The 26,744-nt window shown below is 42.1% G+C and overlaps 1 protein-coding gene across 2 annotated transcripts in view; it reads right to left on the bottom strand.

The window, feature by feature from the left end:
- Positions 1–463: 463 nt before the first annotated feature.
- LOC133344200 (delta-type opioid receptor-like) overlaps positions 464–26,744 on the bottom strand; it is a 55,558-nt gene continuing 29,277 nt past the window's right edge. For both annotated transcript variants that reach the window (XM_061554240.1, XM_061554241.1), the window contains 2 exons: positions 4,916–5,268; positions 464–1,130 (listed from right to left, as the gene is read on the bottom strand). In XM_061554240.1, the coding sequence (XP_061410224.1) occupies positions 598–1,130; positions 4,916–5,268 (886 nt within the window). In that variant the 3' untranslated portion in view covers positions 464–597. The remainder of the gene's footprint in view (positions 1,131–4,915; positions 5,269–26,744) is intronic.

The following is a 26,744-nucleotide window of genomic DNA, read 5'->3' on the forward strand; positions in this document are numbered from 1 at the left end:
TTTGCATAGACCACAACACCTGCAGCCATAATGCAAACAAAAAACCATAACTCTGATAATATATGCACTGTCCTTGAAGTTGATTGGTCCACACCCGAGACAGCTTTCCTTAGAGCCTAGTCTCACATGGTGTTGGACCAGATGACGCCAAAAGGCGCACTGAGACTAGGCTCTAAGGAAAGCTGTCTCGGGTGTGGACCAATCAACTTCAAGGACAGTGCATATATTATCAGAGTTGTGGTTTTTTGTTTGCATTATGGCTGCAGGAATTGTGGTCTATGCAAAACATGACTCCTTGTAAAAAAAGGTGTCAGTTTTGTTGCCAGATAGAAGGGTAAAAAAAAACAAAACAAAAACAATTATCATATTTTTTACTGGCAAATGAGGTTCCAATGGTGTAAAAAAACCTTTGCCGAATATTTTCGTCGCGAAATGTGCTCCCCCCCCCCAACACCCCCACCGCTTAACTAAACTCAACACCGGTCAGCAGAGCCAGTCCCCCCCCTTTCACAGACCCATGGTGATTTGCGTCAGCTCCGAGTTCGGGTCCTCGCGTGGCCGAGCCTGGGACGCCAGACTCGACATTTCCACGCCTAGTCACGCCGGCTGCCGAGTCCTCTCCGTGTGGCTGAACGCGGCCGATGCCTGCCCGCGGTTGGGCCGGCCGCACACGCGGCTGGAGCCCTGCAGGTCGCGGCGGAACGCGGCCGGGAAGCAGAACTCCTTGAAGCAGCGCTTGAAGTTCTCATCGAGGAAGGCGTACAGCACGGGGTTGAGGCAGCTGTTGGTGTAGCCGAGCGCGACGCAGATGTACCACGCGGCCGAGACGGTCGGCGTGTCGCTGATGCTGACGCGCGACTTGATGATCACGAAGAGGTGGATGGGCGTCCAGCAGATTACGAAGATGGCCACGACAATGAGGACCATGCGCGTGATGCGCCGCAGGTTGCGGTCCTTCTCCTTGGAGCCCGAGAGCAGGCGCACGGTGCGCAGGCGAAGCACCATGAGGCTGTAGCAGACGACGATGATGAGCACCGGGAGGATGAAGGCGAAGATGAAGACGCAGATCTTGAGCAGGTTCTCCCAGTTCACCGCGGGATGCGGGAAGTCGAGGATGCACTCGATGATGCCTGCGCATCGAAAGTGGCGGTCGACGTTTGTTATTGATTCCCGACGTTTTGTATACGTGAAAAAAAAGGTGTGAACAGCTTGTATGACAAGATATTTTTACAGAAAAATTGTATATTTGGTTCAACGTTTGATTCCCTTCGCAAACAAAGAAAGATAAAGGTGCAGCCCTGCAATTGCTTGCTCACATCACCGCTGATGCAAGCGCGCCTCCACTGGACGGAGCTATAGAGGAGTCCCTCTCGAAAGTAATTTGCCTACTCTTCTACAGCGGCCAGCAAAGGCCATCCCGAGGATACGGCGAATCTGGATGGCCGCCCCGACGAGACCCCTGGCACTTTGGGGATCTCCGTGCATTGTGGGGGCCTCGTGCTTTCCACATCACGGTGTCAGATGTGATACTTCCGGTTTAGTTTGAAGGCATCGGGGCGGCCACGCTGCCCAAATATCTTAGAAGGGGTGGGAAGATCCAAACTTTACCCCTTCACACACGACCTGCCGTGTATGCTGCTGGGTGGACAGAGGCGAGTGCATGAAATCAACTTGCGCCATCATTTGAATTGCCGTGTCAGGAGCTTGAACAGGTAACCCAAAGTCCAGTGTGCTAACCATTGTACCATGACAGCCTCTTGATTGTGCACGGGACGTAAACTAAGTGTACAAAGAGAAAAGTCTTATGTCTCGCTTGTTGGAGTTCTTGGTTAATGCATTTACTTATTTTGTTATGTTTTGCTAATTGCAATTGTTCTATCGGCATCATGTGATAATATTAAGAATCAATTTGGAAACATTTAAGTGCAGTGTTCCCCGATTGTCAGCGGTTGAATGGCTGCAGAAGGGAAATTTGACAGGGCATCTCCAGGAAGAAAAAAAAAACCCCGCTTCAAGTGGCCTTTTTTATTTCCAACAAGTTCAAAAACTAAATTTAATCTGATGTAAAATTGTTGTTGTGCTGAGACCATCAACCCTCTAACACTCGAGAAGCCAGTTTAAATCACGGTTGGCTGAAACTTGGATTTGATCCCCGGATCTTTGGAGTGACAGCTCAATAATATGACCTCTGAGCCACCCGCTCGTCTCCAGTGTAGAGCGTTTACTTGACTATTGTCAGGCATTGTTCACCACAAGTGTGGAATATGCCCACCTTACATGAACACACCACATCATCGAGGATGTAAAATGCTCTTTTGTAGCCATTGTGATCATACAGGGCTTTAAAACTGCAACCCGTCTTTATTGACTGCCTGGGTGAGTCATGCATCTAAAGCACTCCTTGCAGGTTTTCAACATTTACCCGATCCACTCAGTTATAATTAGTTACCTCCAATAGCTTTGATTCATTCGCATGGGCTGCATTTTAACCACAAATCATTCCGGTGATTACTGTGCAATATTTTATGACATCTGTAATCCACGCAATAATGTGGGTCAATAAACAACAGGATATTTACGAGGCGTATTGTGTTCCATCCTGCTGTGCTTAAATCGTGCAATTAAAATGGGAACATGTCAACACATTAACGGATGGAGTGGTGGACAAGTGGTTAGCGCAATAATGCATTACGATGATGATAAAAAAGAGAATAGGTTTCACCCTTTCTGGCAATAAAATAAGTTTACACCACTGGAACTTCATTTGCCAGTAAAATATATGATAATTGTTTTTTTACCCTTCTATCTGGCAACAAAACTGAAACCTTTTTTACAAAAAGTCATGTTTGCATAGACCACAATACCTGCAGTCATAATGCAAAAAAAAACATAACTCTGATAATGTGCACTGTCCTTGAAGTTGATTGGTCCACACCCGAGACAGCTTTCCTTAGAGCCTAGTCTCACATGGGTTGGACCAGATGACGCCAAAAGACTAGGCTCTAAGGAAAGCTGTCTCGGGTGTGGACCAATCAACTTCAAGGACAGTGCACATTATCAGAGTTATGTTTTTTGTTTGCATTATGACTGCAGGTATTGTGGTCTATGCAAGCATGACTCCTTGTTTTGTTGCCAGATAGAAGGGTAAAAAACAATTATAATAAAATAGGTGTTAAGTTGTTCAAACACCAAATAGATACCTTTTGCAAGGCATCACGTCTGCATTAAGCACACGTACTTGTGGCAATACATGCAAACATGTTTCGATAACACTGGTCAACACACTTTTTCTCGCATAAGGTATTCCAACGGTTTTAAGGTAATTTTGGAGTGCTGATTCCAAATCTGGCATCAGTTTTTGTCTTTCACATCAAGTTTTTGAGATATCAAATATTGAATTTTCAATAAAAACTGCAGAAGAAAAATTTTAAATAAATGTGGATATCTACATAAAATGATATTATAAAACACACTATCCTAAATATACAGCACCACATTTTAACACTAAAGCAGTCACTGACTCGCAACAACTTGCAATCGTAAGTGACAGAGTTAATTTCGGGTAAAATCAATGAAAATGGGGTATGCCGATAGCATAAAAATGAGATGTGATAGAGCAAATCAGATATCAGATTTGGAATCAGCGCCCTGAAATTAGTCTAAAACAGCTATAAAAGTCCAGGCCAGAAAAAAAATGTTTTTTTGTTGTTGACTAGTGTTATATATCCATTGTCCTTGAAACCGATTGGTCGACGCCAGATACAGCCGTCTTCATGGCCTTGTCTCAGCAGTGTTAGATCAGAGAAGGCCAAAGGGCGAACACCACAAAGGCAATGCAAGTATGAGAGCATTTGTACCTCGAGTTGAGCAGTTATATCTATGGGACCCAAAGGGTGAAATCTATTATTAGTTTTTCATCAATTTCATTCTGGCAAAAAAGATCACGAATATAATGCTGTATGAATCCGGCCATCGTCAGTTCGAACAACGGCTAACATCAGTGGCGAGGAATTTTAAACTGGACCTTGTCTCCTCCCCCCCATCACCAACTCGCACTGACCAGCGTGGTGAAGTATGGTCAAACAACCCCCAGGACCAAAATGGATTGAAAGAGGCCTTCACCCAGCAGTGGATTGGCAAAGCGCTGTACATTTTAATAATAAATGGCACTACGATTAAAGCTTATAAATTAGTCAATAGCTTTTCCAGTCCCTTCTATATCTTGAATTGTGCAAATATATATTTTTTTGGTAACGAGCAATATAAAAAAAATATATAAATCAAATGCAAACACAATTTCTCCAGCATTCTGTACCAAATAAACTGATTGGATGGCGTGACGTAAATATAAATGGAGAGTGCCATTTGAATGCAAATTCTGTGTCCGATTTATGAATAATGATGACGTGGCAGCCCGCGTAGGGAACGCACCCACGAGTAGGTGCCCAGCGGAGATGGAGCAATGAAATCGGCACGTTACAGTTGCGAGGTGGATTATTAAATCCAGGACTCTGAGGGATGGTGATTGCCTGGTGGAGGCATTCCTCTGGCAGTGAATTGACCGAAGCACATTTTGATGACTTTACTGAATAAATAGATATGGGGGGGGAGGGGGTGTCTTACATTAATCTCAACCGAGGGTGATATTGAAATGTAAATTCCGGGTTGTAGTATGTAAATGGTTCGTAGACATATTTTCATGGACAGCTTGGTTAAAAAAAATGAAGCTGCATTAAGTTGAGGCTTAATAGACATTTAAACATAAATTTTCACAGTTATCGTAAGCATATTGCCTATACTTCTCATATGCCTCCTGGTAACTTGTGATAAGAAATCCCACCCAAAGGCAGGACACTGAAAATGAAATTAAACTAAGAGAAAAAAAAAACATTCCAAACGCTAAAGTCACCCTTACCCTCCTCTTTCTTGGCCGTTCCCATGACGATGACGGGAATGCCAATGGCTGACGACAAGATCCAGATGCAGATGTTGATCAACTTGGCCTTGGAGGGCGTCCGAAAGTCCAGAGCCTTCACCGGGTGGCACACAGCGATGTAGCGATCGACGCTCATGATCGTGAGCGTGAAGATGCTGGTGAACATGTTGTAGTAGTCGATGGACATCACCACCTTGCAGATCACCTCTCCGAAAGGCCACGAGCCCATGAGGTAATCGGCACTCTGGAAGGGCAAGGTGGTGGTGACCAATGTGTCTGCCAGCGCAAGGTTGAAGATGTACGTGTTGGTGGCCGTCTTCATTTTTGTGTACCTGGTTTGAAACGAAATCCCAAAAAGGAGAGAAAGTGTTAATGTCACAATTTCCGGTACATTGCACGAGCCATTTCTCAAAATAATAGCAACTTTTTCGTCCCTTCTCCAGCTAAAGCCTGCTGTATCAAACATTTTTTTTTACAAATGTGCACATATGGTTTGCTTGCACATTGGGGATGTGTAAAGGTCATCTCTGCAAACAATGACCTCACCACTGCAGAGATCGCCTCGCTCACTCCGGGGGCATTCATCTTTCTCGTTTTGTCATTCACACTTTCTAGATGGGTTGCAACAGATACGCGCTGGATTTCTGCTCATCCCCCAGCACATATAAATCGCTGCAATGTACAAATGTTATATTTTGCGACGATGTTTTCGCGGTTATGCTGTATAGCTCGCCAATGTTTTTGGGTTGTATAATGCGTGTTGTTGTTACTTGGCATAATGTCCGATGTTAAATGTTCCACGTGTTGTGAGCTTCTTCAGGAACTGATTCAGGATGAAACGTCACATCATGCCAAACGTTACGGGGTAAAACCCGAAAACACACTTAGGCGAGCAATGTTATATTTTGTTAGGCAGGGGCAATTATGAGCGATATTTCCAACTGTTAATTTGGATTCTAGGTCTGTGGGTCGTGTGAAGTTCCTGCATGCGTGTGCTCGATCATGAACTGGATGCTATGGAAATATTAACGTGGCAATGAACTTGCAAATATTCTATATTTAGGACAGCAGATTAACCTAATTAGGACTAGCGTGTATTGATAGACACAAATGTCAATGATGGCATCAGCCAATGAAAGAGGATGAGCATTTCTCGGCTGGCCTCATCCTGGGGCAATATTTTGGTTGAACTCGTCAATTTTAATTTGCAATTCTAGATTTGAAGCTTCCGTGACTGCAAGGATTCATATTCTTAGGTTTTTTCGGTAAAGTGACGTAGGTAAAAAATTAATAAAAGTAAAATAAAAAGTAAAATAAAAATCACGACGTTTTGGAGGCAACACAAGCTTCCATCTTCAGGTGGAACCGTCACAGCACGATAGCTGTATCAAGTAAGATAAATTCCGGAACATGCCAATCTGTTAATAACCAGAATATATGTATATATACAAGGACTGTTTTCTTGGAATTTATCTCACTTGATACAGCTATCGTGCTGTGACGGTTCCACCTGAAGACGGAAGCTTGTGTTGCCTTCAAAACGTCATGATTTTTATTTTATTTTTATTTTACTTTTATTAATTTTAATTTAATTTGCAATACCCACTTGGGCACATACTAGTAATAATAATAAAGGAATGTGTACCCACTAGTAAATATTCATCTCGTCTCACTATAATATGTGCACTTTCATAAGCACCAGGCAATATGCTGTGGAATGGATTATAGAAGGTGCTTCTAAACAATGTTTCTGGGACTATCGTTTTTAATGGAAAAAGAACGGATAATACTACACTGTAACATGATAACAAATTATGTGAATAGCTTCAAAAAGTCAAAGATTCTCCACTTGTTCGCCATCATTGTCAACGCGTGCCTGGAATGTTCTCCAGGTGGTCTCCTGAGCCCGAAGGCACATTTCTGGTGGTATTGTTCCAAATTCTTGTAAGTGTAATTTTTTAAAACACCTTGTATATACACTCTTAACATGCGCTTTAAACAATCAGGTGTGGCTGCACACATTATTGCTTAATGCTGGCCCTTTTCACACACACACACGATTACAGCGGTGTCTTTGAAAAACGTATTTTTTCTTTATTTTTCATGCATATTCATTCATCTCATCTTTGCCCTATTTATTCCCAATATTGCTGTCGGCAGCATTATCCAATTGGAACTCATTGAAACATGTTGATACTGCTGCTGATCATCCTGCTGTTATGGAGTGATTCATGCTGCCAGCTATGGCTGCAAAGTTTGGTCATACATGTTATGGATATCGTTTATTGTTAAATTTGAACAACAGTTCCTTTGATCACTGTTACATTGTTTTTATAGCTATAGATTGGTGATTTCGAAAACGTATGGTTAAGCCATGTTTGTTTGTTGAAGTACGGAGTTAGCCTGATAACTTCATATCTAAATTGTCTTATGGTTGTTATTGTTTGACTTGGATCACACTGGGATTTTTGCAGACATCGTTGATATACAGTGATTTTTTCTGGAAGACTTTGCTGGTTTTTCCTGCATGTTTCTGTTGCGCGTCGTCACTTTAAGATGTTCTTTGTTCATGTTTTTGTTTATTGCAGCTGCACCCGAGTCAAGAGCCGCATGGCTCACAGGGCTAAACCTAATAAATAAAACTGAAACTGAACTTTCAGAGCGATGTGTTACATTGTGGAATATAACTGCCTGTAGGGGGAAGGTTATCACAACACTGCAGTACTTAGATTCCTTTAAATTGGCCTTTAAAAAGAAGATCCATTTTAGGGACTGCTGCATTTTCCCACATACCCCGCAACGGTGAAATGTTGAGTTCTGTGAAATAATTTTGTTTAAATCCAAAGAGCAATTCCCGGCACAATTATGTGAATTTCACATGTAAGGTGAAAGTTTATATTTTTTTATTAGGATTATGCACTCTTTAATGACCAGGCACAGAGTAAGACAGCACTAAACTGGGCAACATGACGTAATCACAGTTGGCCGAAACCTAAAATTAAAACTCTGGATCTCAGCCGCACGGCACAAGCAACATTCCCTGAGTCACCTGGCCACATCTAAATTTGTATTTGAGCAGAGAAAAAATTCAGGATTGTCTGGACATTTTATTGTTTTCTCCTCAACTTTTTTTTCTCTCCAAGTAATGTTCTTACTCGTGTGTTATAGGGGCCGTCCATAAATGACGTCACGCGATTTTGGACGATTTTTGACCCCTCCCCCCCTCGTCACACGGCGTCACAAAAAGTCAGACCCCCCCTCAAATATGACGTCACATAGCTCTGCCCTCCCCCCCAAAACCATAATTCCATTTTGAAAATAAACATGCTTCAAATCGCTTTAAACTATTGTCATTGTAGTGCGTATTTAATGTGGCGCTGCACTCTGATGTTGTAGGAGAAGACATTTATTTAAAAGTCTATTTAATTAAGTAGAACGTGTTGTCTATATTTATTTAAAGTTGCGCATTTTGATATGACGTCACATTTCTCAAGCCCCCCCGCACCTCGTCACACATCGTCACAAATGTCTGCCCCCCCCCCCCTAGGTGCGTGACGTCATTTATGGACGGCTCGATATAAGAACGTATTAAAGCTTGATTTGCTCTTCATCTGTTGAGATACATTTCAACATGCGTTTATAAATAATTGAGTGAGTTGAATATACTGTCAAACAAAAAGACAAAGATCCCCCATATAGCCTGAACAAACTATTGGGGCAAGTGCTATTAGCGAGTACTTATGAAACCCAGCACACGAGGGGGTGGTGGCCAACACCACTCCCAGCCGCCTTTGTCTCCCTAGTGGCAATGTTTACACACCACACAAGGTACTCATTTGAGACTGAGTCGACCTAGAAGAGGCCCAGGACTGGTTCAGATAATCGTCAGTGGTGTTGGCCGTGAGCGGGAATCGAACTCTGGCAGTCAGGTTTGTAGTGCAGAGCACTAACCGCTACACTACCGCTCCCCACTGTATACACCTAAACACACACATCTATAGACTATAACAATACATACTCAACAGTCAAACCTATTTTTTGTGGTATCTACAAATAGTTGCAATTACATTTTTAAAAAAATCTCACCAATAACACAAACGTGGATTTAAAAATCTGCAATGCATTGATAAATCAAAAACATTTGTACCAAAAATCCCGTGCTTCACGATGTTAAACCATCCTGGAACAATACACGGAATCGGTAAACGAAACGAGCACTTCAGGCGGGTTTTTATTAAAGCTGCAATGCTACCACCTTGTGGTTTGAAGGCGTTCGCTTATTTTAGCTTCGTCCGTATTTGGGCACTCATCCACAATGGTGTTGGATCACAGTGCCGAGGCCACTTTGTTCACACTACCCAGCTAAAGAAAACAATCGCGTGTTCTGGGCCACTCATGCATTGACGATTAAATGTGCCATGTTTATAATTGCAGCAATATATAATATTGTGTTCTTTAAATTAGCCCACCTCCCCGAGATTAAATTGACTGAGCAGAGTAGTTTTTTGTGGTGTAATCGGCAATTTCATGCGACATAAAATTTCCATAAACGAAACACAGGTGTGTGTGTGTGCTGGGTGAATGCTAAATGTGGATTTTTTTCCCTTGTTCAGTTGTTAAATAATTCCGTTCTGTTCTGTGTCCGATTTTCACAGAATGTTTTGTCACTTTTAAATTATTATTGGTGGTGCCATTGCCACATTCAACATTTCATCTCGACACAAAATTGCCTTCAATTGCAAAATATATGAATATATTCCATTGAAAAAAGGGTACGTGAAATATCTGCCACGAAGACTCCAGCGTATTGCATTCGAATGTCCATCGGCTAATGAATCACTGGTCTGTGATCAAAAGTGGCAGTTCAAGTTCAAGTTTATTTATTAGGTGTAGCCCTGTGAGCCATTCGGCTCTTGAATCGGGTGCAACCGCAACAAACAAAAAACAAAAACATGAACAAAAAACATCTTAAAGTGAATATGTGACTAAGTGCAAACAGAAAATCCAAGAAAAGACAGCAAAAATATTGCAGAAAAAACACCGTACACCAACGCTGTGTGAAAAAATCCCAGTGGGATGCAAGTCAAACAACAACAACAACAACCACAAGACAGCTTGTGGTTGTTGTTGAAACGATTGCAGTGAAAACGCGAAGAGAATTCGTGACATTTTCTTTTTGCTGCCATTCTGCACGACCGTTTTACGTGTAATGTGTCTTCGCGTCTCGTCAATATGCATACGCGCGCAGAGACCTTCGCTAACGCGTCCCAATCTCTCGCCAGTTCCCAAGAGTACTGCGGAGGTTGCCATGGAAATTAAAAAAAACCATCTCCACAGAAAGGCTCAGATATAATGCACACAGTGTGGACGTAACTACACGCAGCTAATGCGCACCCGGTGCCCCCCCCCCCAGCTGACAACATCACTCGCTATGGCAATTCCCACCACAAATTGGCCACGGCAGTCAATGTAGTTGGAAACACACCGACGACGGTCACGACTGCAAAGTCTCCATGGCGGTGGTGGTGGTGGTGGGTAGGAGGTTGGTTGTGGTGGGTGTGAGGAACGCAATTTCGCGTGAGAAATTATCTCGGTCCAAAAGAAAATCTGTTAAATGAACCCCGTGGCGTGCCCCTGGGTACCATAGTAACCCCGGCTCTCGCACAATGTCCGTGATGCAGTCGTTTTGAGTCTGTTGATGAGTCGGCGATGCGGCAATCGACTCATCTCGAAGAGATGTCCACGATGCACCACTACGGTGCGTACCGCGACCGCTCAGGGTTTCGGCGCAATCGTCCTCGTTGCGTTTCGACTTCGCGGAGTGGCACCACCGATTTCGGATTGATTGGTACCCCAGTCGCGGAGTTAAGTAACACCCCTGGAAAAAATAGTGTCCCAGAAATAACGTATTTAATTGCCTCGGCCATTCTGTATTATTTGCTACCCCAGGGTACCACCATGAAGATCAAATGACAATAATGTGCAGCCTGCACGGCCCCATTGATCAATCCACTGCTGGATGATGGCCTCCTCAAGCCATTGTGGGTGGATATGATGTTCTCATTTTAGGAAATGAATGTTGCTGCGCTGCCCATAGCTTTTTATTTTGTTTAACTTAGTTTTTTTATTTCCCAGGGAAGCCCCACACTGAGTCTGAGGGCTCAGTTTCAGGAGGACCATGCATTGGGTATGCTTGGTATGATGTCCGATGTGTTTTTCGGTTGTACCACGATGTTGGTTGGTATGATGTCCGATGTGTTTTCCGGTTGTACCACGGAGTTATTTGGCATGATGTCCGATGTGTTTTTCGGTTGTACCACGGATTGTTTGGTATGATGTCCGATGTGTTTTTTGGTTGTACCACGGAGTTGTTTGGTATGATGTCCGATGTGTTTTTTGGTTGTACCACGGAGTTGTTTGGTATGATGTCCGATGTGTTTTTTGGTTGTACCACGGAGTTGTTTGGTATGATGTCCGATGTGTTTTTTGGTTGTACCACGGAGTTGTTTGGTATGATGCCCGATGTGTTTTCCGGTTGTACCACGGAGTTGTTTGGTATGATGTCCGATGTGTTTTTCGGTTGTACCACGGAGTTATTTGGTATGATGTCCGATGTGTTTTTCGGTTGTACCACGGAGTTGTTTGGTATGCTGTCTGATATTTTTCTGAAGCTCCCAGCATGCGAAACGATACATGGGACGACTCCAAAACCACGTCAAGTTTATTTCACGTAATCAGTTGAGAACTCAAGAGACCAACATCGTCTTGTTTGCGATATTGGCCCGGTGGCATTCGTCTGCCAGGAGGGAGCCGAACATTGCGATGTATAATCCCAAATTGATTGACATGCGGGCCATTTTATTCCTTGGCAAATCTGGACCCTGACACGGGAACGCGGTGCCCTACTCTTACTGACACCAGGGTCTCTTGATCGACAACCCTGAAGCTGGGTGGCGATGCCGTGCTGCTGCGGTTTCGTCGCCCGCAGCATTAACATCGGTGGTGGCTGTTGGACTCCGAAACGCGATTCGGAACTGTGAACCTGTACGCCAAGCGGCGACGGTCAGAGGTCGCAACCGGGTTCCCGATACCCGTACCCTACCTACCCGATACCCGGCTGCCCGTACCCGGCCGGGTACGGGTACGGGTAGCCGTTTGCGACCCTGGTGCGGCCGGGTACTGGTACGGGTAGACCGTGAGTCACTGGAGAGTCACCGTTTGTCACTCATTTCGGGTAGGGCACGGGTACGGGTAGGGAACGGGTACCCGTACCTGGCCGGGTACAGGTACCCATTTGCGATCCTGGTGCGGCCGGGTACGGGTAAGGAATCAAAACCCGTTTGCGACCTCTGGCGACGGTGCTACACCGCTAGGCCGTGCCACCGCCGGCGTACATCTATCGATAGAATAATGAAAAGAGTAGGAGGATTTCCCCCAACCCCCCACCCCCCACAATTCGGTTACGGTCATAATCTTTGACGGAGGCAGCCAGCCTGTGATGTCGCACGGCACAGCTGTTTCCCACCACTTTGCCCGGGGCAGATTTGGTTATTAAACTCAACTGAATGTGCGATGGGCATTCACATGGGGGTACTGTCACAATAATTAGCATGGGAAATACATGACGGGATTTCATTTGGCTTTTTACTGTGTCTTCTAATATTCACATCCCCCACACACCTGCGATTAGCATGATGGGTTCAGTACTGTGTAAAAGAAGTTCAACATACATACATGTACAAAATACACCCTTTGGAGTAGTCACTTTTCAGTTATTATTACAAGCGATTTGGAGACAAGCGTTAGGACTAAAGTAAGGTTGAAGGGTTAGGAATAGGATACCTGGTTGTGCAGGAATGATATAGGACAGGGTTAAGGTTTGTAGTAGAGGATTACATCTTAGAGTTGTTTTTTTACAAACATGTGTTAGCCTCTGGTAGTGCTCTTAACAGGAAACAAAACACGCGCACGTGACCTGGTGCTGGACTCATGTCGTGACTCGATTCTGACCAACCACCAATGTATTATCCTGATGTGTGTTCAAACCGGAATTGTTTAAGAAACTGTACATTCATTTGAACACTTTTGCATTTCAGTTGATTTCCTAGTGCATTGATACTCTTAGTTCTTTCGGTAAAGTCACGTAGGTAAAAAATGAAATTAAAATTAATAAAAAAATATTATTTTATTTTTTATTAATTTTAATTTCATTTATTTTTTTATTTTTTATTAATTTTAATTTCACTTTTTTACCTACGTGACTTTACCGAAAGAACTAAGAGTATGAATCCTTGCAGTCACGAAAGCTTCAAATCTAGAATTAGTGCATTGATGTTTTTTTTAATTGAGCTTCCAGAACACGTGGTAAATTGTTTCCCCTTGAGCACACGTGCAGATGTAATATATATCATGCATGCATACACATTTTAAACACATTTGACACAATCGCATGATAGCATCTAGTTGTTATTTTTTTTATATAATACTTTTAGCTTGACCAGCTCTGTAATAATTCATCGCAAAACTTTACACCCGATTAATATTTGCAGCGATGTCGCATTAACATTTTACCGTGCACATGAAGTGTCAATCCAATTACGTATCAGCAGGTGGCAGCATATTGCCATGCTCTTCGCAAGATATTCAGGACAGAGTTGTGTGCAACGTTATTTCATACCCAGTAATCAGAGGTCGCAAGCGGGTTTTGATTCCTTACCCGTACCCGGCCGCACCAGGGTCGCAAACGGGTACCCGTACCCGGCCGTACCCGTACCCTACCCGTACCCAGCCGGGTACGGGTAGGGTACGGGTATCTGATTGCGACCTCTGGGATGAAGCCATGTTGCAGGCGCGGGTGGGTTGATTCTAGGAACTTGAATTGTGAGAAGAGACAAGACGTTGGGAAATGAGTGACAAACGGTGACTCACCAGTGACTCACGGTCTACCCGTACCCGTACCCGGCCGCACCAGGGTCGCAAACGGGTACCCGTACCCGGCCGGGTACGGGTAGCCAGGTATCGGGTAGGGTACGGGTATCGGGTACCCGTTTGCGACCTCTGCCAGTAATACAATAGTAACAGTGTACTACTGTCGAGTCAGGGGTTGAGCTTAGAACGTGCCTGATTGGGCGATCTCCATGCACACACAGGTTATGAAAAAAATTAACCCGTAAAAACAAAGTTTTTCACTATAAATCCTTTATATGCGTGGCATCGGTTTTATTTTATTATTCATTTCTGTTTTTCTTGAGTAAGAGTTTTATTTTTATCACATTGGTATTTTAAACAAAATATGAAATTTATTTTTTCCTAAAAAGTGTAAAATTTTTGAATTTTTTTTCACGAAAATAAATTGTCACGCACAACGAGTCTGTGTTGCAAAATGTCAGCTCGATTGGATCACGGGAAGTGGGTTAAAAAACGACTGAAATATTTGCACGGTCGTAAGCGCGCAAGCATGCAAGCAAGCGAACTTAATATGAAGGATTTAAAAACCGCCACTTTAAAAAAAAAATCATGCTTTGGTTTTCACACCTGATGCTGATTGCTTGTGTTGCAATCGAAACGTCGTGAGAATTTTATTTTTAATGTTTATTATTTTATTATTTCCCTTCTACGTGACTTCACCGAAAGAACCAAGAATATTAATCCCTGCAGGCACGAAAGCTTTAAATCAAAAAGTGCTGGGGTGGTTTGCAGTAGATGGCGGTGCAGCGAAATCCATTGTTGTTCTCTATTTCTATGCTTCCACATCCATGCTCCCCCACCTTTACCAACCCCTGTTAGCCGTGAGGTGTGGCGACACAACCCTCGGAGTTGGCATGGTGTGGAAAGGCCCTCATCTGGCCGTGGATTGTAAAAAAAGTGCTGTACACGTACTGTCAAAGGGTGTCAAACGCCACTGGTACGAAAAATGTACACAAAGAGTAAACATACTCTTTGGGTCTTTCGGTAAAGTCACGTAGATAAAAAAATAAAAATCACGACGTTTCGATCGCAACACAAGCAATCGTCCTCAGGTGAATTTTATTTTTCACCTGAAGGCGATTGCTTGTGTTGCGATCGAAACGTCGTGATGTATTTTAAAATTATTTTTCTATCTACGTGACTTTACCGAAAGACCCAAAGAGTATGAATTTCTGCAGTTACGAAAGCTTTAAGTCAAATAGTAAACATTCAAGGAAGGAAATGGATTTCAAAAAACAGGCACAAAAAATACATACTGCAATGTTTTTCTTTCTGATTTAAGCACAACTGCATGAAGGTAAAAAGGCAAAGGCGCAGCCCAGCAATTGCTTGTTCTTGTCACTGCTGGTGGAAGGGCCTTCACGAGGGGGGAGCTCTTGAGGGTATTGGCCTATTCTTGCAGATGCCTCGGAAAAAGTGGAAGTATCCTAACTTTAGCTCATCGGATTCTCCCAGATAAATACACATTTTTTATAACTCCACCACACATGACCGTTCCATTCGACTCACTGCCACATCGATGGGTGGGACCGAGGTGCAGGGATTTAAGAAGCATCCCCATCGTTTCAGCTGTCACGCAGGGAGATGAAACTGGCGGCCTCTGGAGTGCAATTCCAGTGTGATAACCAGCATGCGATTGAGTAAAATCGAAAAGAAAAATTGACACCACGTAAATATTAAAGCATTCACGCGATAACTGCAAGGCCATCTAAATTCACCGGGTCAAATGATGAGTTTAAAGAATGAGTAAAACGCAGGACGATAAAACAGGAAAGTTGCACACCTGTGATACTTTCTGGCAAAAGTGCTGTGATATGCAGTGAAGAAAAGTACATACATCATTTTTTTTTACCCAGGCAGTGCAGTTGAATGGTTTTGTAATTTCTGATGACAATGAAGGTAAGGTCATGAATTGAAGATTGAAGCTGCACAACTCAATCTCGGGCTCCACTATGAAGTGCTGAACATTTCTGACTCCAGCATTCCCAATGGAGGGAGGCGCACAGGTATAGGATGACATCAGCAATGTCAATGTGCAGCGTACATTGGGAATTCATCCGAAGAAGTTGTGCACAGTGTGGTTTCCCGATGGGGATTCGCAACACTGGTTACGTGCATTGTGATGGTGTTGATTGATGCTGGAAATTCAAACCCAGCCGTGTATTTCAGAAGAGTTTTTTTTTCCTGGTTCAACGAGCGGTTTGAAATCACGACAGGTTCATGAATTTTGCAGGGAATTTCATGTCCAAACACTCGGTGGCATCGCAAATTCTGAGCTCATGACATTATTGTTATGCGCATTGAATACTTTGCTTTAAAGAGCAAACTTTTCAATAAGAACCATTCAAAACAAAGTATGTTAAATTACAATGGATGAATTACACTATGAGCTAGCCTTAAAGGTCACGATGATAAGCACCGATTGGTTTCTGTAGTAAATAGAGTACGTGGGAAAATGATTTGTAGGCTTGTTAAAAAACAATAGCAATTTCCTTCTTAACAGCGATGTATTCATCACGGATGTCAGCATGCCTGAAGCATAACGAATAATGCATTACAACGGGCAGTGGCACTTAATGTGTCCCACTATCTGGCTTACACTGCAAATCATAAACATGTGCCATGTTGCAAAATGCACCGTTGTTTATGGTAACGCGCAACATTCAATGAAAGCAGTTTTGAGGGCATACGCCAGCTGCAAGATTTTGCCGAGTGGGACGTATGTCAGGAAAAAAACCTTGCGGTTCGGGGTAGCATTGACCACAATACAAGACCTTAAATTTGAGCCACACAAAATTCCTCTCGGACCCTGGGTCATTTGTGGCGAGACGATGATTTAATTGAGGCGAGCTGCAACGGCCCTCCCATATTGGCAGAAGGGATTTCAAACAGAACATGTGACAACCATAGCTTTGAGATATTCGTTAGGAATATCATTTCAAAGGGCCGACTCGTCCAAGCGTTCTCGCTTCCCCAAAATGCACAACTTTTTCACCTTGGCTTTGCCAGTGTACCAACGCCACTAAACTAAACTATAAACTCAACTGTATATATATTTTTTTAATTACCAAGGCCCACTGAACTATATATCTTTTTTACAGAAGCGACGTGGACATAAACGACAGCTCAATGAAGTGTGCATTTGGAGTTTGCATGTTCTCACCGTGGGAGAGACATGGGAACTCCAAATATACAGGCACCACGGAGTATTCTGGCCACACTTATATTTCGGTGACTCCATATCATTGCCTACTTGTGCACAACCTCTCAAATATCCAAAGCACGGATGTTTAAAAGCATGCAAGCCACTTCATCGCATGACATTTTATCGAACGGTAATACGCTGATGTAAGTGAAATGTAATATCAACTGTACATCTCTAAAGCTGAACCCTATTAATAAAGATGAACATAGGTTAATATGAATAGGTGTGTCAACCAATATGTATACAAATACAATATCTAATTAAATGAGCTACCGTTCATAATTACGCCGTGGCTAACCAAGCCGTATTTCTTAATCTCATTAAGATCTCCATCTTTCCTAAGCTCATTTTATAAATTGATTTACCCCACGTTTACACAGCATATTACTTTCCAAGACTGCAAAAAAAAATCCAATTCCACAAACAGATTATGTGGTCAGTTTGACACGGAGGCTTTCACAAAAACCTATATTATGGAGATTACGTGGTGCAAGTGTCTTCATAAACACGGACTTAAAACAACCGAACGCTTGGACAATATTCCATCGCTGATTAGGCACTGTGAATCACAGCACAACAACAAATCAAACACGAAACTGTAATGCAGGTGTCAGGTGGGTTTATCGCACTGCGGTATCATAAGAGGTGTCCGGCAGCTTCGGGGAGGCCTTCATCCAGCTGTGGATTGACCATAACCGACGATGATGACGAACACAAATAATAATTAGGAAGCGTGCACAATCGTCATGGCTGTGCGTGACAACTCAACTGGATAAAAATAATAAAAATAAAACATAATAAAATAATTCTCACGACGTTTCGGCCACAACGCAAGCAGCCTTCTTCAGGGCCTTGGCCGAAACGTCGTGAGAATGATTTTATTATGTTTTATTTTTTATTATTTTATTTATTTTATTATTTTCCTTCTACGTGGTTCTTTCGGTAAAGTCACGTAGAAGGGAAGTAATAAAATAATAATAATAAAACAACGCAAGCAGCCGTCTTCACCTGAAGACGGCTGCTTGCGTTGTAGCCGAAACGTCGTGAGAATTATTTTATTATGTTTTATTTTTATTATGTTATTACTTCCCTTCTACGTGACTTTACCGAAAGAACCAAGAAGATGAATCCCTGCAGTCACGAAAGCTTTAAATCTAAATATAAGCACAGCAGTTGCGTTTGTCCGTAGCATTACATTCCTGCCCCGCGACTTCGTCTCCAGGAGGCAACCGATAAATGACAGACTCAATTACGCATGCCTGACACACACGCGTGTCTAGGGTTTTGAGCTCTCAGGGGAGCTATGGAGATCCTATTACGCCTGGCCTTGAGATGATCAATAGCTGGAGGTGGAAGACGGTACCGGGACATGCTGCTTTAGAAAGCCACGATTTTAGCTGCGCACTAATGAGCCCATTCTCAGGAGCTGGGCCCCACGTAAACAGGAATGCACGGAAGTTGAAACTTAGATGAAACGTCGACCTCTACGCATATTTCTCAACGGTCGCCTTGCAAACGGAACGACGGTGGGACGGGCACTTCAGTCGATTGCCATCGACTGCAGCTCTGCGTTCGAAATCCATTACGCTAATCTATGACTAATCGCAGACGTAATAAAGTGACTTCACGTTGAATGCATTCGTATATTGTGACAAAATAGGGGTTTAGATACTTAACCTGGCCAAATTCCAACTGAAAATAGTACTCCGGGATTCACAGTGCACTATGTTGCACGGTGAGAAGAGTGGTCTTCCTGAAATATGCCTGTTGTGTAGCTCTGTGTATGGGTCAGATAGAGGCGGCTAAACGAGCATGGCACGGGCTAGAGAAGAGATGGAGTGATGTGGTACAGGAGGACGTGGAGCTGAGTGGACTTGCCGATGACTGGTACCAGCGGTGTCAAGATCGGCCTCTGTGGAGGAGGTTCGTGAAGGACGCTGCTGCTGCTGGGCAGCGTCCTTCAAGGAGGGCAGAGGAGCGACGCTCACAACAACGAGCGGATAAAACACGGCAGGTTGGCACAGTAGGGGGCACAGGTGGTGAATTGGCCAGTCATCGCAATCAGTCGACCCATAGTACCTGGGTCTGTCCCGTAACCTGCCGGCGGGCGTCAGACACACTTCACGTGGCCTTAACGTGCACAAAGCCTGGCACAAGCGCTGTAGTAACGTTACAGACACTTAGTGGCGAATGGCGGTTGTTGTTGTGTATTGGGACTGCCTGTATGTCTCCATGCCTCATTCCTCATCATTTCTGATGCAAAGCAGGGAAAGAGAGCGGTAGCTCACGGAATTTTTACTGTCATGAACTCAGCCACAGCTGATATTCGTGGAGAATTTTTTTTTTCTTAAAATGGGTCCTGCACTCCCCCATAACCAATCCACACTCGACCAGCATGGCGAAGTATGGTCAAACAATCCCCATGACCATAATAGCATGGGGAAGGCCTTCATACAGCGGTGCACTGACAATGAGCTGTACATTATTGTTGTTATTAAACTATTAATACATATTTGTAAGAGTTAAATGGTGATTTGACAATGTTCAGATGGATGTATATTTCATCCACAGAACATAGCCATCGATTTATATTTACTGAAAATGAAAGGAAAATATGAACCCCCTAAATATAACTTGCTGAGACCGCATTTAGGCACACAGCGTGTCGCATATCCGATGTCACGTGTCCATCCTGGTCAATTAACCACCCACACCCATCGCAAGATTTGTGCACGGCGGATCTATCATTTCCACAGATGTTCACATATTGCTCATTTTCACGTATCCGGTTACATCGCAGTGCCTGGCGAGTTCTTTCCTATGCCTCTTTGTGAGTGAATTTGGAGGTTACATGTGTGCAACGCTGCCCATGTTAAAACTGCAATCGTTCTTTAGAGTGTCCCCCGCTGTCATGGAGCAATTAGGTTGTTGTGGATAATTGGGCAAATTATTTTTTTCGTAATTTTATACTTTCAATGAAAGGCAGTATGTAAATAAGGCAGGTGAATAATCTGAGCACTGGAATCAGACCATGCCATGGGGGGGGGGGGGGGGACGACACAGCAGGTTAAATGCATTAATTCATCTTCATAGTTAATTGCAATTGCTATTGCGCATGTTTCAATAACGTGGACACTCAAAGTAAAATGATATAACCGTAATTGTGTTGGCGGTTGTTCCACCAAAATTATTGCATTTATTAAATGCAATAGCTCCCATTGTTTGCATTCGGTCTAATGCTATTGCTATTTAGATTACTTAATAGTTTGTGGAATTACGTAATCCAAAAATAAACCCAAATTATCTTTTAAACAACCTCATTTACATTTCACTTTCCCTCACGCAAAAATGCTGCATATAATATATATCAAAACTTGGCTCATAATGCATTTATTTATTTCTCTCTCAGCCCACCACAATCATACACGTTGTAAATGTTTAAAAAAGCGTCCCGCGAGATCACTAACATGGCGAATGATTGCTTTTAAGATGCGTCCGCCAGCCTCGCCTGCTTTACTATTCACTCGGCGCACCGTGACATCCAGAGGGAGAACTTTTCCAGAGCAAAAGTGCTGCCCTGCAAATGCTCGCTCGTTCGACTGCTGGTGGAAGGGCCTTCAATAGATTGGAGTTCTACATAGCCCTTTTTAGAGGGATATTTGACGTCCCTTACAAGCTGGCTAGTGTAGCCGGTCCACCCTTTCCCTTCTCCTCCCATTATAAGTCCATTTAATGGGTAGGGGGGGGGGGGATATGGTCGGCTAAATAGATAACAATAACAACAATAAAACATTATAAAGTTCGGAGACGATGAGTACACTGCGTTGTGTTCTGTTTCTCCGAAGAAGTTGGCAACTCGACAGCAGCTGAACATCGGGGGGTGGGACGGGTTTGTGAAACGGCAAAACTTTATTCCAAAGGTCCTCTTCGGAAGGGCAATTGCGTATATCTGCAATAGCGATCCGAGATACCCTCCACCTCACAACACCGCGGCTGAATTTCTCGGTCCAAAATTCGCCCAAATCTAAAGTTGGGGGCGTGCTTCGTACCTCTCTTGTGCACGTTGGAGCTTGGAGTTCAATCTCCAATCACCATTCGCCTGATGTTAAATGAAAATTAGATTAATAAAAAAACACACCTGGCTACCCCGTAGATATGCAAAATGGTGTCTTAGGTTCCCATATGCTACAGAGCGCACAATTTTACGTGCGATTAATCGTAGGTGAGCTCACACCGGCAGCATCTATCACCTTGGGAGGGCATGGGAGTACCCAGAATTTACCCCACCCCACGTGACCTTGCGACTGACGAACTGCAGTGTGTCTGTTTATACTTCTGGGTGGACAATGATGGGGGATTCATCTTCTTGGTTCTTTCGGTAAAGTCACGTAGAAGGGAAAGAACCAAGAAGATGAATCCCTGCAGTCACGAAAGCTTTAAATCGAAAAATGATGGGGGATTTAAAAAAAAAACGTGCTCATACTGTAGCATGTTCATACCTGTCAACCCATACGGTTTACCCCGTATTCTTGTCCAGGGAAATTGAGTTTTCGGGTCCATATGGCGTACAGCCGTTTCAATACGGGCAAAAATAATGTCTACAGTATTTCATCTTGATTTGAAACTTTCGTGATTGCAGGAATCAATACTATTTGGTTCTTTCGGTAAAGTCACGTAGATAGAAATAAAATAAAATAAAACAAATCACGACGTTTCTATCGCAACACAAGCAATCTTCATCAGGTGGAACAACCACAGCAAGAAAATGCTGAAGTAGGCATTAGTTGAACTAGATATGTTGTATAATAAGTACAGTTTTCTTGACCATCTAACTTTTGGGCTACCTTGCAATTAGATAACATAATAAAATATATTATACGTTACAAAAACACGATGTTGTGTATTTAATGGCAACTGATAAAGTTGTGTCATACACAATTAACATTGTTTACACACTACGTTTAAATATTTGTTCAACAAGATGTGGTTGGCCGTAAATGTTACATTTATATTTATTGTGTAATCTGTCTTTAAAACGTACATTTGTTTCAGATTTAATTAAGAACTGCATATAATGTTATTGGACTTGGCATGCATTGTCGTGAAGAATTATGGGTAAAGACATACATAGTATAAGCCAATTGGCTGATTTATACGTGGAGATAGATCTGCTGAGTTAAACATTCTATTTCAGACCACTTACTGCCTGCAACCAGACACAAATGATTATATATCATATTCGTTCCTTAAATTACCAACAACACTCTCAGCATTGGATTAATCCTTTATCAATGTATGCTAATGCTGATGGCAGTGACCAAGTTTCTCCTGTAAGACACGCTGATTGAGTACACGATTACAAACCGGATTTTCTAATTGTCGGTGGAGGCCATCTGTCTTGCTGGCTGTTCGCACTTTTCTCCTGACAATTTAATAAACTTTCATTTCCCCTCTTAGAACATTTGAGATTGCATTGCAAGCACAGATTAAATTTTAAATTGGACTGCCACCCCAATTTTCAGGCTTGTTTATCCCAAGTTCACAACCGGGCAGCTGCAAGATACAGCAATCAAACATATCTGCAGATTAAGTTAACAACCATGGTAATGGGTTTGCCAAATATATTTCCCGCATTCGGCAGGATATCACATTGAATTTAAAAAGACGTTAATGACTCACGGCATCTGACCTAGGTTTTTTTAAAAATATTATTTAACTTCATATTGGTACAAATTTTTTAGTTTGAATTCAGTACAACAGTTTGAGTGTATTCTCCCTTTATTTAGTTTTTATCGTTATGCTGTGAGTGTCACACTGTCAGTTGCAGATCCACCCTCGGTTATACGAGCAACCAATTGCATTACCGAACACAATTCCTGGAAAAGTGCAGCCCAGAATCAACACGCCGCTCCCAATATGTGATCGATAGACCTTTTCACGGCCGATTAGGATCGCCATGGCTATATTCACAACAGCACCCGAATTGTCTGATGCCGATCCTGATCCATGTATTTAGACTTTGAAAATTGGCCCAGGCTGTGTTCGATCCGAGCTGGAGATGATCGGGTGCAGAAGCTGGATTGAGATAGCAGACGGGCATCGTACCTTTGCTCACTGATTGATATGGAGCCCAGCTCTCTGAACGACATTCCGGATGGTGACCAACATAATATGAACACTTTGACAGCCATAAAGAAATAAAGAACAATTATTTAGAATTAACATCACAAATTTAAAATACTTTCTATTGATTGCGTGTAACTGTACATTTCTATAGATGTTCACAAATATGGCCTTTTCACACACCCACCAATATCCAACTTCATCAAACATCCACCGCTACCTCAATTTCGCAGCTAGTTGGATATGCAACATTGTACTGTATAAAACAAATGTGCATGATCATCATGGGACCTCCTTTGCCAGTACCAAAATATACTAATAGGAGTTTTCCCCTTTTTTCTGGCAACAAAACTGACACCTTTTGCAAGGAATCATGCTAACATTAACCACAATACTTGCAGTCAAATGCAAACAAAAAACAATACTCTGATAATTTATGCATTGTCTTTGAAACTGATTGGTCCACACCAGAGACAGCTTTCTTTGCATGACTTTAAAAGTTAATATTAAACACTATACTTGTGTTCAGAATGCAAAAAAAGCATACTCTAATAATTTTATTGCTGTGTTTTTCACACCTGATGATGATTGCTTGTGTTGCAGTCGAAACGTCGTGAGAATTTTATTGTTTTATATTTTTATTATTTTATTGTTCCCTTCTACGTGACTTTACCGAAAGAACCAAGAATATGAATCCCTGCAGTCACAAAAGCTTTAAATCAAAAAATACTCTGATAATATATGCATTGTCCTTGAAACTGATTGGTCCACACCAGAGACAGCTTTCTTTTGAGCCTCGTGTTAAAAAGGTGTTAGACCAGAGGACGCCAAAAGGCGTTAGACCAGATAACATTTTTGTTTGCATTCTGACCACAAGTATTGTGGTTAATGCAGACATGATTCCTTGTAAAAGATTTCAGTTTGGTGTTTTAACATCTTAACACCTGTTTTGTTTCCAGAAAACAGGGGAAAACCTATTCTCATATTTTGGTACTGGCAAAGGAGGTCCATGATGTAACCATCATTTCATTTGAGAGGTATGCTACAGAGTAACCCACTAAATGCACGTGGCATATTGCTTCTACATAGCTCGCTTATTGCCCAATGAGTTGTCGTACAATAACTGTATTTCTTGTCTTCCTCGGCATCATTAGGCGTTGTCACACTCACCATTCGGTGTTTTCACACTCATTTATTTCTTAATGTGCCACGTGTTAATGGTCAACTGTTTACAAAGAGCAATGGTCCAACACTGAGCAGAGGCCCCACAAATGAAATATCATTTCGATTTAAAGCTTTCGTGACTGCAGAGATTCATCTTCTTGGTTCTTTCGGTAAAGTCACGTAGAAGGGAAATAATAAAATAATAAAAATAAAACATAATAAAATAATTTGATCATCTTCTTGGTTCTTTCGGTAGTCACGTAGAAGGGAAATAATAAAATAATAAAAGTAAAACATAATAATTATTTTATTATAGAATAAAACATTGTAATTATTTTATTATGTTTAATTTTTATTATTTTACCGAAAGAACCAAGAAGATGAAAATCATTGTCTACCAACATTAACACTTCCCTGTGCTGTCCTCAATTATCTACTTAAAATGACACGTTTTCAATTTACTAAAATGGCACTTAAAATGATCTTCTTAAAATGAAAACTCTTGTGGAGACTGATGGGATATATTTTCAAATTTCAAGTAATTCTTTACTCGAGGGGCAGGGATGGGAAGGGGGGGGAGGCATATTGGTTATCGCACTGCGTTATGATACAAACAGCAGTGGAAACTTTTACGTGGAGTGGTACCTGATCTCTATTCACCAACTGAGACTGAACGGCAAGGTTAGGTGTGGTCAAGCAGTCTCCATGACTACCATGAAGCAGGGTTTTCCTTATCCCACAAAAGACGAATACAAAATCTGTGAATCATTGTTAAGTCCGTAAGTACACCATTTTTACAAGTCATCACACTGTCACATTAGAAGGCATTACATGACAATGACATGTAAATTAATAAGTGCTGCAAAATAATTGACGGAGGGAATTACTTCTTGAAATTGAGTACGTGTTATAAATAAATAACACTTCATAAAACAGAAAAAAAGTGCACAGTTAGAATGGCCACTGATGCTCTATCATATAGAGGAGAATTCAATTTTCATGCTAATTCAATCTCATGTCAACCAAACCTGACCTTGGATTTTCATATAAAGTTATCATCACAGATGGCAAAAAAAATGGCATAAATTCTTTAGTAATGCCTCGGCTCCGAGGTGCCCACGTGACCAGGGATCTGTGTTGGCAGAGTGGCAAGCTAATCGTTTCCCAGCTGCGAGCAAAAACACATTACGATTTATATAAGACTCCATCTGAGTGACAATTCTAGTTCTAACTTTTGTCAAAAATAATCATTCAGAACTGCCACAACGCCACCAGGGAAAATCCTCGCCTTGACCACCATCCGTTTGCCCGAAGCACTTGCTGCGCTGCGCAGAAAAGCTTTTTAAATTCTGGGAAGTTATTAATTAATTCCACCCACATACGGGAGCTCGGTGTTTGTTGTTTTTCACGAATCCGCATTTAAGGATCGCGAGCTACAATATGAAGGCGTCAAGTAAAAAAGTGAGCAACGTTGTAACAAAAACGTTTTCCAAGTTGTTATACGGTTATACGATTAACAGCTGTAAATCCATTAGGTTTTAACAGTTGTAGGACACATTTCTGAAATGGGCCATTAATATTGGCTTCTGGTGGCCCAGATGTGCCTCATTCTGCAACCAAGTAATGCCTTTAGCTTTCCGTACAAGATCTAATCACAATTACATAATGGTAGGGATTAATCAAAACATCTGATAACATTGGCTCTTTTTCCCTTCCATATCCGCGCAGGATATTTTTTACAACGACCAAATTAATTATTGCGCTCATTAAAGTATCATATTTGGTCAAGTTTAGAATTGTATTCAAGCACTTTAACCAACCAATGCTATAACCTAGTGTCGTATTGATTGTACAAGTAATTTCATGATAGATTGCAAATTATGTCATTTATATTGTTATGTCAATTTTAAAATATTACATATCACAAGTAGAATGTAAATTTAAAAGTATTTTTTTTTTATAAATAGGCAAACATTAATATCGAGTTCACATACGCACATTCACAGCCCAGATAAGACAATTATCATTTATCATAAAGAGTGCAGAATGTATATACACTAATGGCAATGCATACAACCATATTCATCACTATATTTTATCCGATACGTTTTACCTGTTCATTAAAACAGCAGTTATCTCACTTCAATGAACTTCAAGGTACATTATTCCGAAGCGTATGTAATTTTGCGGTAAAGAAACTATACTCTTTGGGTATTTCGGTAAAGTCACGTAGATAGAAAAATCATTTAAAAAATCACGACGTTTCGATCGCAACACGAGCATTCGTCTTCAGGTGAGAAAATACTGCAGGAGAATTGCTGAGACATGAGAAATATAGCGGGAGAGATG

This window comes from Lethenteron reissneri, chromosome 19, assembly GCF_015708825.2.
Source record: "Lethenteron reissneri isolate LAM-NWPU_2019-01 chromosome 19, ASM1570882v1, whole genome shotgun sequence".
NCBI lineage: Eukaryota > Metazoa > Chordata > Hyperoartia > Petromyzontiformes > Petromyzontidae > Lethenteron > Lethenteron reissneri.